Raw genomic sequence first — 12963 nt, 5'->3', positions numbered from 1 at the left:
TTATCAAAGGAAAAAACACTGAAATTTATTTCTGTCAATATGAAACAAGAAAAAAAAAAAAAAAAAGAAGTGAGGTAAGATGATACTTAGGGAAAAAAATCACTGCCTGCCGCCTGGGTTTTACAGGAACCCTTCACGGTGGCCTGGGCGCTCCACAGCCCGGGGCCGCCGGGCTCTGTCGGAGCCCGCCCCGGTGCCGGGGCCGGGGCCGGGCCCCGCGGGCGGCGGGAGCAGGGCGGGGCAGGGCGGGGCAGGGCGGCATCATGGCGGGAGCAGGGCGGGGCCGGGCGGGGCAGGGCGGGGCCGGGCGGGAGCAGGGCGGGGCAGGGCGCGGCCGGCGGGATCATGGCGGGAGCAGGGCAGGGCAGGGCGGGGCCGGCGGGAGCAGGGCGGGGCCGGCGGGAGCAGGGCGGGGCAGGGCGGGGCAGGGCGGGGCCGGCGGGAGCAGGGCGGGAGCAGGGCGGGGCAGGGCGGGGCCGGGCGGGAGCAGGGCGGGATCATGGCGGGGCAGGGCGGGGCCGGCGGGAGCAGGGCGGGAGCAGGGCGGGGCAGGGCGGGGCAGGGCGGGGCAGGGCGGGGCAGGGCGGGGCAGGGCGGGGCCGGGCGGGGCCGGGCGGGGCCGGCGGGATCATGGCGGGAGCAGGGCGCCGCCTGGCGGCGCGGCGGGGCCCCGCGGGCGGCGCATGATGCAACACCGGCCGCCGCTTGTCCCAATCGCCGGCGAGCGCCGCGCCGCCGGCCCCGCCCCCGCCCGCTGATTGGCGGAGCACCGGCGCCGCCCCGCCCCGCCGCGCGCCGATTGGCCGCGCTCCCGCGTCCCGCCGCGCGGCCCGGCCTCCGTGCGCGCGCGGCCACGTGTGCGGCGGCGCGGCCGGGAGCGGCGGGCGCGGGAGCGGCGGGCACCGGCAATGAGCGTGGGCTTCATCGGCGCGGGGCAGCTCGCCTTCGCCCTGGCCCGCGGCTTCACCGCGGCAGGTGCGCGCGGGGCAGCGCGCCTTCGCCCCGCGGGGGCTCCATGGGGGCGGGTGGGCGCGGGGCGGGCGGTGCCCGTCCCGGGGCTGACGCGCGGGGTCGTTCGCAGGGGTCCTGGCTGCGCACAAGATCACGGCGAGCTCCCCGGACACTGACCTGCCCACCGTGAGCGGGCTGCGGGTGAGTGCGGCGGGGTAGCGGGGACCGGATGGCGGCGCTCCCCTCCCGGGCCGTCCCGGGCCTGAGCGGTCCCGTTTCTCCCCAAAACGGTGCAGAAAATGGGAGTGAACTTCACGGTGAGCAACAAGGACACGGTGAAGAGCAGCGATGTCCTCTTCCTGGCCGTAAAGCCACCCATCATCCCCTTCATCCTGGAGGAGGTGGGCCCCGACATCGAGGCCCGGCACATCGTGGTGTCCTGCGCGGCCGGCGTCACCATCAGCTCCATCGAGAAGGTGAGAGGGGACCGGGCCGTGCCGGGCCGGCCACGAGCCGCTTCCACTCCTCTGACCCCCAGGAGCCGATGGACGGACTTGTGCTACTCAGGACTAAAGTCACACAGCAGCAAAAAACTTGGTTTTGGTCACCTTTGCCTGTCTTCATCGGCAAATGCTATTAGAGGTTTTATCCAGCTCTTCTCTCGCGAGGTGCTGTCCGGTCATGTTTCTTTTAACAGCAGTGAGTCATCTCCCCTGAATTTCTGCAGATTTTATCTAAGTGTCTGCAGGAGCTGTTTTGGAGATCTGTGGGTTGATGTGGGATTGAGGCCTTTGGGATACTGTGTCCAACCTGACTTTGCCCAGCTCCTGCTTTGCTGGTACTGACTAAGGCTTCACATTCACGGATGGGCTGCTGTGGCTCAAAGCAGGACATTTGAGATAAACAGGTCTCTCTTTTCCTTCTGCTTGTGTTGTTCTTGCCCCGGGGGGGTCCTTTCCTGGACAGCCCTTTGATGAAAAATATGCACTAAAGCTCATTTTTCTCCCTTCTTTCTTTTTTTCCTTACTTTCTATCTTCAATTATTTTCTGCCCTAAGAAACTCTCTACCTTCTGCCCCACACCAAAAGTGATCAGGTGCATGACCAACACCCCTGTGATAGTCCGGGAAGGTGCTACAGTCTATGCCACTGGAACTCATGCGGATGTGGAAGATGGGAAGCTTCTGGAACAACTGATGGCCAGCGTGGGCTTCTGCACCGAGGTGGAAGAGGACCTCATCGATGCTGTAACGGGGCTCAGTGGCAGTGGCCCTGCGTATGTATGTGCTGTTTCCTCAGCTAGTGCCAGTCTTAGGGAGAGCAGTTGGATTTGCCTGCCATAAAGTCTGTGCAACTTCAGCTTGTCATTTTTTTTCCCCCCATCACCCATATTTGCAATGGGACATGTATTCCAGGTGTCCAGTTTGGGACAGCAGGAAATATTTTTTAAGAGTCAGATGAGTCTGAAGTCCATAGCCAGTGTGCAGTGTCCACATGTCCATGTTGCAAAACTTGGGCCTGTAGTTTGCATGATGCAGAAGCTGAATTTCTCCCATTCCCCCCACTCCTGAGCTGGAACGAGTGGCATGGCATCCGTGAAGGAAAGGGGGAGGCTTTTGTCAAGTCTGTGAGTGATGGGAGTCACAGAACAGTTCTGAAGGCCTGGATTCTCTCTTCCCTAAGACTTAGCAGTCCTGGAGCAGTCTTTCAGTCACCTTCTTCCTCTCTGATCTCAGGCATTCACTGCCCTGGATGCTCTTGCGGATGGAGGAGTAAAGATGGGCCTTCCCCGCAGGCTGGCAGTTCGACTGGGAGCACAGGCTTTGCTGGTCAGTATTACCTCCTGCATAACAAATCTGAGTCTGTGCCTGCTCTTTGCAGAGGAATCTGCACATCACAGTTTGAAATTATCTCGGTCCTCTCACAGAATCTGCTTTAAAGAATGTGTTTGGTTTGAATGCACACAGGTTCCACAGGTTCCTGGTGAGGGGCTGTAGGGAGTGTCCGCAGCAATCTGCTGCTGGTGGTGTGGGAGCTGGGGCCTGGGAAACTCTGCTCCTTTGCAGGCCTCATCAGCTCCGAGAAGTGTTTTGGCAGCCTGCAGGAGCCCAGGTTTGCCTGTTGTGAGTGTTGGTGCTGCTCTGTGCAGTGGAGAACAGGAGTGTATGACAGTGGCTTCCTCTGTCAGAACTCTGGCAGGTGTTTTCCTTGCTACAGGGTGCTGCCAAAATGCTGTTAGAATCTGAGCAGCATCCGGGTCAGCTGAAGGACAATGTCTGCTCCCCTGGGGGAGCCACTATCCATGCCCTGCACTTCCTGGAGAGTGGTGGCTTTCGCTCGCTCCTCATCAATGCTGTGGAGGCTTCCTGTATCCGGACGAGGTGGGCAACTGGGAAGTCCTAAAGAGATTGCAAGACTTGCCCCCCACCACCCTCCCCATCTTATTTTTTCTATGTCTTCCTCTCCCACTACCCCATTGTAGGGAGCTGCAGCATTTGGCAGACCAAGAGAAGATTTCCCCAGCAGCCATAAAGAAAACGTTGCTGGACAAGGTGAAGCTGGAGTCTCCTTCTCTCTCTGTGGCACCTGCTAGCAAAGTCAGTCTGTTCACCAGCAAGAGCAAGAAGAACTGACCAGACTGCTGTATTCTGGCAGTGCTGAATGTCAATGTCCTGGCTGCAGCCAGGACAGGGTTAATTTTTGCAGTAGCCAGGAATGTCGTGGCCAGGACCCTGGTTATTCTGTTCAGCATACACATGGGCAAAGGGGAGGGGGGAGTTGCAGCAGGGGAGAGGGGCTGAAGAGGGGTGGGGATGGAGAAGGGGTCCCTTCTGGCTGGTTGCATGAAGCGAGCTGTGGGAGTAACGCGTGGTGAGCAATGGCGTGTGAATCCTTCACCTCTCTTCTACACTTCTTAATATTGTTGCTGTTATTATTTGTTTTCTTCTCTCATTACTGCTTCCAGTAAATTGTTCTTGTAGCAAACCATGATCTTTACCTTTTGTGCCTCCAGTTCTCCTCTCTCCAGCCCACCACAGGGAGGGACAAGAGGGCAGTGAGTGAGCAGCATGTGGTTTTGAGTATTTCAGTGGGAACTGAAATACAGGGAATACCATTCCTAAGCCACAACCATTAGTGTTCTCTGTGTTATTTCTCTTTTGTCCAAGGAAAAGCGCTCACTCAGCACGTTGGTGTCCCCTGTACCAGGCTTGTGGCTTGCAGCAGCTGTAGCAGAGGGTCTTTAACCTGTAGTGGGGTTGGTGAGCTGTCCCTGGCGCTGGTATTTTCTTGGGCAGGGGTGATGCTCTCATCAGAGCTTTGTCAAGGAAATCATTTGTCCAGAAGCCTTGGGTACTTCCAGGACTCAAGCAGTGTTTGTGGTGTCCCATGCAGAAATTTTTTTAACAGGATTTTTTAAAGATGTTTCAGAACTTTTTGTCTCAAAGGTTTAATTCTCTCTGGCCCCATCTTGCATGTGCTGTCAGAGCTTATGTCCTGTCACTGCTGTTACTAGCTGGAGCAGATGCTGCCACACAAACTCCGTGGTGCATCGGGGGCTGGGCCCAGAATCACCTCTTGGAACAGACCAAGTGCCTCTGCCCGATCTCCCACCCCTCAGGGAGGCATGAACATCGGACCGTGCTCCTTCTCTCTCCAGCAGCTGCCCCTTCTCTCTGCTCAGTCTGGTTTGGGGAGCTCTGACCTCTCACTGCCCCTCCTTTACTGCCGGCCTTGCTTGGGTGGTTTGGCAGGTGGAGGGGTAGTGTTTTTACATTTCCTGCTGTCTCTGAGGCGCTGCTGATGGTAAAGCATTTTTAGTGTTAGGCTGCCAGCAAGGTATGACCCTATAGGTGTAACAGAGGGTTACTCCTCTTCCCTCTTTACATAAAAAACTGTGTTTCTGATGAGAGCTGTGGCTAATCCCAACTGTTTTGACTGGGGGTATCCCTTGCCACTGGCAGTGGCCACTAGGTCAGGAGCCCTTGGGTGTCACATGTTCCTCCCGTTCCTGCTCAGGATCTGTAATACCTGTGCAGACAGGCCAAGCTGGAAGTCAGATGGATGAGGTACTGCCTGATGGAAAAAGCAAGGAAGTGTTGTGGAAAGAGTTCCCGCTTGGCTGAAAAAGTGGGATGCAGAATGAATGGATGCCTGAGCTTGAGCCCCTCTGCCAGGAGATGAAGGGGGTGCCCCTGGGTACTCCCAGAGACACAGAGCTATAGATGAACTTCTAGATCGTTGTAGACCTGTAACTGAGCTGGCCACCAGAGCAGGTGGAAACCCAGCCCATCAGGGGCTACAAGAGCCCTGCAAGGCGTGCGGTCGCATCCCCTGTGCACAGAGCAGAGAGCAGCGGTGCTGCAGCTGGATCCGGGCCCAGCCAAGCCCCTGCTGCTCCTTCGGGGCAGTTTCTCCTTAACCTGTGCCCCCTTTCATTGCTGCACCTTCCGCTTGCCCCTCGCCCTTCTCTGGGACGCTCATCTTGTCCTCCCTGCTTTGCCTGCAGCATGGCAGCAAACAGCAGGCACCAGTGTGAGTGTCACGGACCCGAAGCCGTAGCAAGAGGGCCGGGAACACACCTGGGGCGAGCCCGGCGTGACCGGGAAAGCAGCGTTTGGGAGCAGAGCGGCGGTCCCGGCCCCACCGCTGCAGGCAGGGCTCGCCGCGCACGGAGCCGGCGGCTCCGAGGGACCGCGGGGCAGCTCAAAGGAGCGCGGAGCCGCCGGTGCCAAGGGCCCCGCCGGTGCCAAGGGCCCCGCCGGTGCGGGCGGAGGGGCTGCGCGCTCTGAAACGCGCGATGTGCCACGGGGAGACCGCTGGAGGCCGGCGGCTGCTGCCAGACGTGGCGGGGGCTGATCCGCGGCCGACCCAGTCCTTTGGTGGAGCGGCAGCGCTCGCCCCGGGACGGGAACTCGACCGTGGCGGCGGGAGCCGCCGGCACCGCGCGGAGCGCCGGTCGGGCCGTGCCGCCCCGGTGCCCCGCGGAGCGGCGGTCGGGCCGGGCCGGGCCGGTCGGGCCGTGCTGTCCCGGTGCCCCGCGGAGCGGCGGTCGGGCCGGTCGGGCCGTGCCGCCCCGGTGCCCCGCGGAGCGGCGGTCGGGCCGGGCCGGGCCGGGCCGGTCGGGCCGTGCCGCCCCGGTGCCCCGCGGAGCGGCGGTCGGGCCGGGCCGGGCCGGTCGGGCCGTGCCGTCCCGGTGCTCCGCGGAGCGGCGGTCGGGCCGGGCCGGGCCGGTCGGGCCGTGCTGTCCCGGTGCCCCGCGGAGCGCGGCCCCCTTAAGGCCCGGGGCGGTTGCGCCGGGCGCTTCATGAATGGAGCCACGTGACCCAAATATCACGTGACGAGCCCGTGAGCGGCGGCGGCGGCGGCTCGTGAGTCCCGGTCCCTCCCAGCGCGGCCTCCCCGCCCCGCCCGGCCTGGCCTGGCCCGGCGGCCCCGGCAGGAGGTGAGCGCCACCGGCAGCGAGGGCGGGCGCGGCCCTGGCACCGGCCGGGGCGGGGGCGGGCCGGTCCCCGGGGGCGGGCCGGGGCGGGGCGGGCACGGCGGGCCCCGGGCTGGTGGCCGGGGCCGCCGCGGGGTCGGCGGGTGCCCGACGGGGCCGCCATCGCTGACTCACGGCGGGGCTTTGGGGTCGCGCCTGCCCGGCGCCGCCCGGCCCCCGCCCCGCCCCGGCGTGTCCGGGCCCCGCTCCGCGGCCGAGCAACAGGTGCGCGGGGCGCTGGCCCGGGGCCTGCCCGCCCCGCCCGCCGCCTCCCGGGCCCACCCGCAGGCGTCGCGGCCGCATCCGGCCCCTCCCTCCCGCGGCTGCCGAATGCCCCGATCGTGTTGCAGACCGGCTGCTCTCAGGCCGAGCCTGCCGCTCTCAGCCCCGCCGCACCTTCGGGCGCTCGGGCTCCGCCGGTACGGGTGCGACCTCGCCCCCGGCGGGGCTCGGCTCCCCCTCTCCCGCCGGGCGGCCGCCCCCCGCCGCGGGTGTTCGCCGTGGTCTGTCATTCTTCTCCCGAGGACGGGGGGGCCGGGAGGGTGAGGAGCCATCGGGGCGTCTCGCCCGGTTCCCAGCGCAGCCCCGCTGCCTGCAGTCGGTACCTTGTCCTCGGTGGCTGCAGACGTGCGGTGGAGGTTCTGTTCCGTCGGGGCTGCCCGGTGCTGGGCGCTGCAGTGTCCCCCCGGTGGGGTGGGTTTCCGCTCCCGCGGGAGGCCGGCACGGAGGGGCTGGGTGCGCCTGTGCTGTGCACGGCTCGGTCACGCTGCTCAGAGCTGGGCACGTCTCTGGCTGCCCGGGATATGTGAGCTGTGTGGTCGGAGGAGGGCACTGCCAAGGGTGGGAGGGAGTCTCTCGGAGCTGGCCCGTTGCTTTAGCGGCGTGAGTAGAGTTAAAGCCAGCTGGGTGGGCAGATTCCTTGAGGAAAAAATTGCTGTGGAAGTGGTCAGGGTTGGATGACCTCAGCGGGGACCCCCAGGGTGGGGAACAGAGGAGGCGCTGTCTTGGCTACACAGGTCATTTGGGGAGTCATTGGATGAGACTGTGTGAGCCAATTTGCCAGCAAGCAAATAAACAGAGTATGAAATTCACACTGGGAGAGAGTGTTTCTGTGCAGTGTGCCCGTTGCTGCCGACAAGCCACACTCCTGTGCCTGCCAGAGCCGTGGAGGCCCTGGGGGAGCGCAGCCCTCACTCTGTCTGCGCTGGAGCAGGTGATGTCACCGTGTTTACACGGGGCTCGTGGCAGGGCTCTGCATCAGGAGCGTGGAGAAGGGCCCGTGGTGGATCATGCGTGGTGCTGTCAGTTCCCGTGTGCTGCCGCTGAGCTGAGGGGAGAATTGGCTGTGCTTGTGCTGAGTTCAGGCCTTTTGAGCTCTGGGGAAATGTGTCGAGGCTGCAGTTTCTTCATTGCAGCCACAGTGTTTGGCACTTTTCAGTGTGATCTTTCTTCAGGAAGCTATCAAAAGCTGATCTATCAGCAGTCTGGAGAGTAAGGCGAAGTTTGGTCTCCGCTATGTCGCCAGTTCTCTGGGTGTCCTCTTTGTGAGCTGCCAAACAGCCCAGTTAAAACGGGACCCAGGAAACTCTTTGGATTGTTCTTTCCATTCTCCTGACTGCCTTACGTGTTGCTGCACCTTGGAGAGGTGGGATCACTGGGTTTTTGGGGACAATCCTGTTGCAGCTCTGATGGCTGTCGTGAGAGGCTCCTGCCTGAGAGGGTGTTGTGCTAGAGAGTGCAGAAGCAGGAAGGAGTAGCTGCCTCTGCTGTGTCTAGCTCTGCCAGCGCCAGCCATTCCCCAGCCTGCTGAGGAGCACTCTTCCCAGTGCCCTGCCTGATGCAGCAGGTGTGTGCCCTGTTTGTTCCATTTTGGGTCTGCTGTAATGAAGGCAGCCTGTGGCAGCCAGGCAGCTGTAAATTCTTTAGTGCCACAGGGCGAGCAAATTCCTGTGGTCCCACTGACCGTACCTGCCCTTGACTCCGTCCTCTTGCAAGAGGATGGGGCACGGCAGTGCTGCAGGGGCATGCACGTTGGTCTCTCCAGCTATTCCCTTTCCTCTCCCCTTTTCCCAGCAGACATGTTGTTTACCAGGTGTGAACAGAAGGAATAAACAGCAGTCTGGGAAGGAGGGAAGAATTGATTTTGTGCAGCAGTTGCTTGTATGCTGCCTGTCCTGCCTCGCTGCAGCTGCCTTCCTTGGGCAGCAAATGACCGTGCCCATGCACGTGTGGTTGGGTGTAGCAGACATCTTGTTGGAAGGAGCATTGTCCTCTAGGTATATATAAATAGCCTGGCTCCTGGCAGGCTGCAGGCTTCAGGAATATCTCTGCTGGTGTTCTGGGGACTGCTAGTCCTGCTCACCTCCCGTAGGTCGTAGATGCACTGTAGGGAGCCTGTGCCACGGCTGCTGAAAGAGCACTAAGTCATATTTGCTGATGTGTGCATTTGGTTCTGGTCTGTAACTGGACATCAGTCCTGCTGGGAGTAAGGCGGGGGCAAACAAAACTGTTGTTTGACACCTGCGAGATGAAAGGGGCAGAGGCAGCTATAGGCTGCACAGGAATCCTGGGCTGAGTGGGGAGTGCACTTTGGGCTGTTTGAGGCACAGCCTTGTCTCTCAGGTACTATCTGTGTGGATCAATTCCTTGGGCAGCGTAGTAGCAGCCTGAACTGAAAAGCCTGAGGGGAGGAGGTATGTGGGGAAAGAAGCAGGAGCCTGGGTATAAGTCTCTGTAAGGCAGGCCTGGGAATTGCTCTTACCAGTTCTGAAGTCTTGTCTTCCATGGTAGGGAAGGAGTCTGCTCTGATTTTTGACACCTTTAATCTTTGTTTTCTTGTGAGCACACCTTGGCTCTTAGGATAAGGAGGAAGAAGGTGTTTCTGGGCTCTGGCATGCCAGGGATTGACGAGTACTTTCTCATAGAAAAGAGCTACAACTGGGGTCAGTTTTGCATGACTGGGAGAGGTGGAGGCTGCTGAGGCATCAGCCCAAATTTGTGATGGAATTCCAATGTGTCCAAGGCTTGCCCTGTACCCCTTGCTCAGGGTTATGTCTTACTGAACCATCCTTGGGAGCATCTGGAGTCTGGTAGGACTGGGGAGCTCCTGGGCTGTGCTTGGGCACCTGTTGGAAGGGCGTGTTAAGGTAACCTGCCCTGCTTGGGAGGGACAAGGATGAGGCTGGGAGCGAGTGGTGCAGAGTGCCAGCCTGCTGAGTCAGCATGACTGGCCTGGAGCAGCCGTGCTCTGGACCCTGCCTGCTGCTTGCAAGGCTATTTTTAAAAATGTGGCTTCCATGTATTCTGACTCCTCCTAGTTCTTTAATTTCCCCCACCATAAACAAAAACCAGCATTGCCACAAAGTCTCCATGGGAGCAGGGGTATGGAAGGGCAGCAGTTTCTCTCATTGTGAGTCCAGCTCAGCTGGCTGCTTGTTGATTGTCTTCCACGGCAGGGGCCAGGATGTGGAGCACCACGGGGCGTTGCTGCTGGACCCTGCCAGAGGAATGCCATGGGCTCTGCCGTGCCCCAGGTGCTAATTTGACCTTCCTTCCCTTCCAGAACCCAGCTGACAAGGCTGTCGTGTTATGACGACCCCCAACAAAGGAAACAAGGCCTTGAAGGTAACGCGGGGGGTGGAGGAAAGGGGTGCAGGGATGGGTGTGGGCATCCACCTCAGGTTTCACAAGTGTGTGCTGCCTTCTCTCCCAGGTGAAGAGGGAGCCAGGCGAGAATGGGACCAGCTTGACAGACGAGGAGCTGGTGACCATGTCTGTGCGGGAGCTGAACCAGCATCTGCGGGGCCTGTCGAAGGAGGAGATCATCCAGCTGAAGCAGCGTCGGCGCACGCTGAAGAACCGGGGTTACGCGGCCAGCTGCAGGGTGAAGCGCGTTACCCAGAAGGAGGAACTGGAGAAGCAGAAGGCAGAGCTGCAGCAGGAAGTGGAGAAGCTGGCCTCAGAGAACGCCAGCATGAAAATGGAACTTGATGCTCTCCGCTCCAAATACGAGGCTCTCCAGAACTTCGCCAGAACCGTGGCCCGGAGCCCCGTGACCCCTGCACGGGGGCCTCTCGCTTCCAGTATGGGGCCCCTCGTCCCTGGCAAGGTTGCTACTACTAGTGTCATCACAATAGTGAAATCCAAAACGGACGCCCGGTCTTAGTGAAGCGAGCGTTGCCTGAGCTTGTCTGTGCAGGGCAGTTAGGCACAAAACCAGCCTGGAATCCCCAAAGCACAAGCCCTCCCCACACGGGTCCGGGTTCCTTTGACTTGGCCCAGGACTGGCCTGCTGATCGCTCCAGTTTATTTTGTTGTGTCCAGATTGGTATGAGCAGTGGTGATGCATCCCTTGTCCTGTGCAGACAGAGCTTCCCGCCCAGCAGTCTGTAGCCCTCGGGTGCCCTGGGGACAGACTGTGAGATTTTGGTTTTCTACCCAAAGAAAATCTGTGCAGCGTGGCTGAGAGAAGGGTGGAGGAGTGGCCCGAGGAAAGCTTTCTTCCTGGGGGCTGGGAACCCTAATTTTCGGTCACTTCCAAAGGCTTTATTTCATGACTCTTCCAGGTGGTGCATCTCAGCGCCTGAACCTGCTGCTTTTGTCTCCTTTGGTACCTGTAGTTACAGTTGGGGTGTTCTGTGTCATAGGTTTTATTCCTTCCTAGGTGTGCCTCTGTGCCCTAACCGTGGGTTTCCCTCAGACGTCCCTGGCGTTAGCTGTGTAAACTGGCAGTGTGGAAGGACGCTGCTGTGTCCCGCCGATGCGGTCCTGCGGCCCCGCAGGGCCCGCACCCCGGAGGGGAGAAGGGAGCAGCGGTACTGTGTTGACTGCAGGCCGGTTTTGTGCCTAATGTGTTGCACTGAACAAGACCAAAATCACTAGTTGTTCCCGTGTTTTGAGGGTATCAAGTGTCTCTAGTGTGATGGTTTACACAACCAGTTTATGTGGTTAAATAGCCCTTTATTTAAAGAGAGAAACATCATTTTAAGAATTATTAAATTATCTAAGTTTAAAATTGGACAGAAGAGAGAGCGTATTTATAGTCAGCTTTTTTACCTGAGAAGGCGAGAATATTTGACCACATGAGTGGGGAAATATTCTCAGAGACTTTGCTAGTTAAAAGTTAATAAATAAATAATTTTAAAGTTTCTCATGAACCTCCCGCAAACTGTTTGTGGCTCTGAGGTTAGTTTTTATAAAGAGTTATCAGACTTTATTTATAAAACTTAGAAAAAGACAAAAAAAGAGGCAAGTCCTATTTGATATCTTTTTGCAATTGTACCAAAAGTGACTTATTCTTGACCTTGCTAGTTTCTGTCGTGTCCCCTTGTGTTGGGCGCTCTGCTCCCCGAACTCTCGTGCGGCGCTGTGGTGTGCTGGTGCCTTTGCCATGTGCTGTCATTTCACATTGTTGTTGTTTTCCCTAAACTCGACTGAGGGATTGAGTTGGAATCTCTCTGAATTCTCCAGAAGGGTTCTGGTGCACAGGCAGTTTTTGAGGAGAAGAATGGCTGGCTGGTGCAGCGAGGTAGCGACGCCTGCCCTGAGGTGTGCAGTGGGAGCACGGGCAGTTCCTGCTCAGCAGCCAACGCCAGGTTAAGAGGGACAGCCAGAGGTTATCCAGAGGGTTAGCCAGAGGTTAGCTGGGTTATCTGGAGAGGAAAAACGCTGCACTTTTTCTCCTACAGCAAACCTGTCAGAGAAGTAACGCAAGGGAGACTTGTCTAGGTTTAGGAGAAGACTTGATGGGATTTAGCTCTGGAATTAGATCGTGTGGTCAGAACTTGTGTTGTGCTCACGGCTCACCTGAACAAGAGGGGCAAGTCTGCAACAAGAGTGGCAACGTGGGACAGGCTAGTCCCTAGTCCCTTCTCTACACATGACTGGCCCATGAGCTGTGGCAGGAGCACTGTCCTTCCTGCGGTGGCTTCTGCCCAGAGGTTTTAGGGGAGTGCTCAGACTCACAGCTGTGATGCAGCTGAGAAGCTGTTTGTGGCCAGGCTCCATTTCCACAAACACTTTGACTCCCCTCTCCCCTTCCCAAAGATTTGAGCTGATTTACTGAGTTTTAGAGAAGCAGGACATGAGGGGGAAGCCCATGTGATCTCCTGGCTGCTGAAGATCTGTCTAGTGGCGAGGTTCAGCTGTCCTGGATAGGTTTTTGGGAAGTTTCTCACTGCTGAACTGATAGTGCTGTCACCTGAGTGGAGGAGCAGGTCAGCCTGAGAAAAGCTGCAGTGTGGCGGGAGAGGAGCAGGTAGTTGATGGGGATTTCCTGCTGGAGGAGATCAGCTTTGCTCTGATTGATAGAGTGTAGGGAGTTGTTTGGGATGCTTTTCCAAGTAAACTTCCCAAAGGAGGAGCAGGTTAGAACATTGCCTCCAGACTTCCCCCTTCTGGCCCTGGACTGACTCTTCTCTGAACTGAAGTGTCTGATGTGCCACTTCCAGCCATTCACCACACAGGCCACAAACTGCACAGCACTCAGCAGGCTCTGGTCTTCCAGCTGGTTGTGTGGTGGCTGGAAGAAGTGAG

At 59.0% G+C, this 12963-nt stretch overlaps 2 protein-coding genes and 1 long non-coding RNA gene across 5 annotated transcripts; 2 read left to right on the top strand and 1 right to left on the bottom strand.

The window, feature by feature from the left end:
• Positions 1-881: 881 nt before the first annotated feature.
• PYCR1 (pyrroline-5-carboxylate reductase 1) lies at positions 882-3935 on the top strand. Its single transcript, XM_053994935.1, has 7 exons — positions 882-975; positions 1082-1152; positions 1248-1427; positions 2009-2230; positions 2687-2779; positions 3168-3331; positions 3433-3935. The coding sequence occupies exons 1-7, from the start codon at positions 909-911 to the stop codon at positions 3581-3583; spliced, it is 948 nt and encodes a 315-aa protein (XP_053850910.1). The 5' UTR covers positions 882-908; the 3' UTR covers positions 3584-3935.
• Positions 3936-6371: 2436 nt separating this feature from the next.
• Positions 6372-11577, top strand: MAFG (MAF bZIP transcription factor G). Of its 3 annotated transcripts, XM_053994382.1 has the most exons (4): positions 6372-6393; positions 9992-10053; positions 10142-10537; positions 11093-11577. In XM_053994382.1, the coding sequence occupies exons 2-4, from the start codon at positions 10018-10020 to the stop codon at positions 11150-11152; spliced, it is 492 nt and encodes a 163-aa protein (XP_053850357.1). In that variant the 5' UTR covers positions 6372-6393; positions 9992-10017; the 3' UTR covers positions 11153-11577. The 3 variants fall into 3 exon arrangements, 2 of the variants coding, with proteins under 2 accessions (XP_053850357.1, XP_053850358.1); XR_008439971.1 differs by lacking the exon at positions 6372-6393 and having other exon boundaries at positions 9966-10053; positions 10142-10756; XM_053994383.1 differs by lacking the exon at positions 6372-6393 and having other exon boundaries at positions 9966-10053; positions 10142-11577.
• On the bottom strand, positions 9235-10410 carry LOC128816620 (uncharacterized). Its single transcript, XR_008439972.1, has 2 exons — positions 10327-10410; positions 9235-10234 (listed from the first exon to the last, which is right to left on the bottom strand). It is a non-coding gene; the product is annotated as an uncharacterized LOC128816620 (long non-coding RNA).
• Positions 11578-12963: the final 1386 nt, after the last annotated feature.

The sequence above is a fragment of the Vidua macroura genome, chromosome 19 (genome assembly GCF_024509145.1).
Source record: "Vidua macroura isolate BioBank_ID:100142 chromosome 19, ASM2450914v1, whole genome shotgun sequence".
In the NCBI taxonomy this organism is placed as follows: domain Eukaryota; kingdom Metazoa; phylum Chordata; class Aves; order Passeriformes; family Viduidae; genus Vidua; species Vidua macroura.
This window is presented reverse-complemented; position numbering and strand designations above follow the sequence as displayed.

What these genes read in the sequence shown, in the direction of transcription:
- MAFG (XM_053994382.1), top strand. Translation starts at nt 10,018, where the DNA reads ATGACGACCCCCAACAAAGGAAACAAGGCCTTGAAG. An exon ending in AAGGAAACAAGGCCTTGAAG is followed by an intron (nt 10,054 to 10,141) that starts GTAACGCGGGGG and finishes CTTCTCTCCCAG; the next exon opens with GTGAAGAGGGAGCCAGGCGA. An exon ending in GGCCCCTCGTCCCTGGCAAG is followed by an intron (nt 10,538 to 11,092) that starts GTTGCTACTACT and finishes ATTCCTTCCTAG; the next exon opens with GTGTGCCTCTGTGCCCTAAC.
- PYCR1 (XM_053994935.1), top strand. Translation starts at nt 909, where the DNA reads ATGAGCGTGGGCTTCATCGGCGCGGGGCAGCTCGCCTTCGCCCTGGCC. An exon ending in CCATCAGCTCCATCGAGAAG is followed by an intron (nt 1,428 to 2,008) that starts GTGAGAGGGGAC and finishes TTCTGCCCTAAG; the next exon opens with AAACTCTCTACCTTCTGCCC. An exon ending in GTGGCAGTGGCCCTGCGTAT is followed by an intron (nt 2,231 to 2,686) that starts GTATGTGCTGTT and finishes CTCTGATCTCAG; the next exon opens with GCATTCACTGCCCTGGATGC.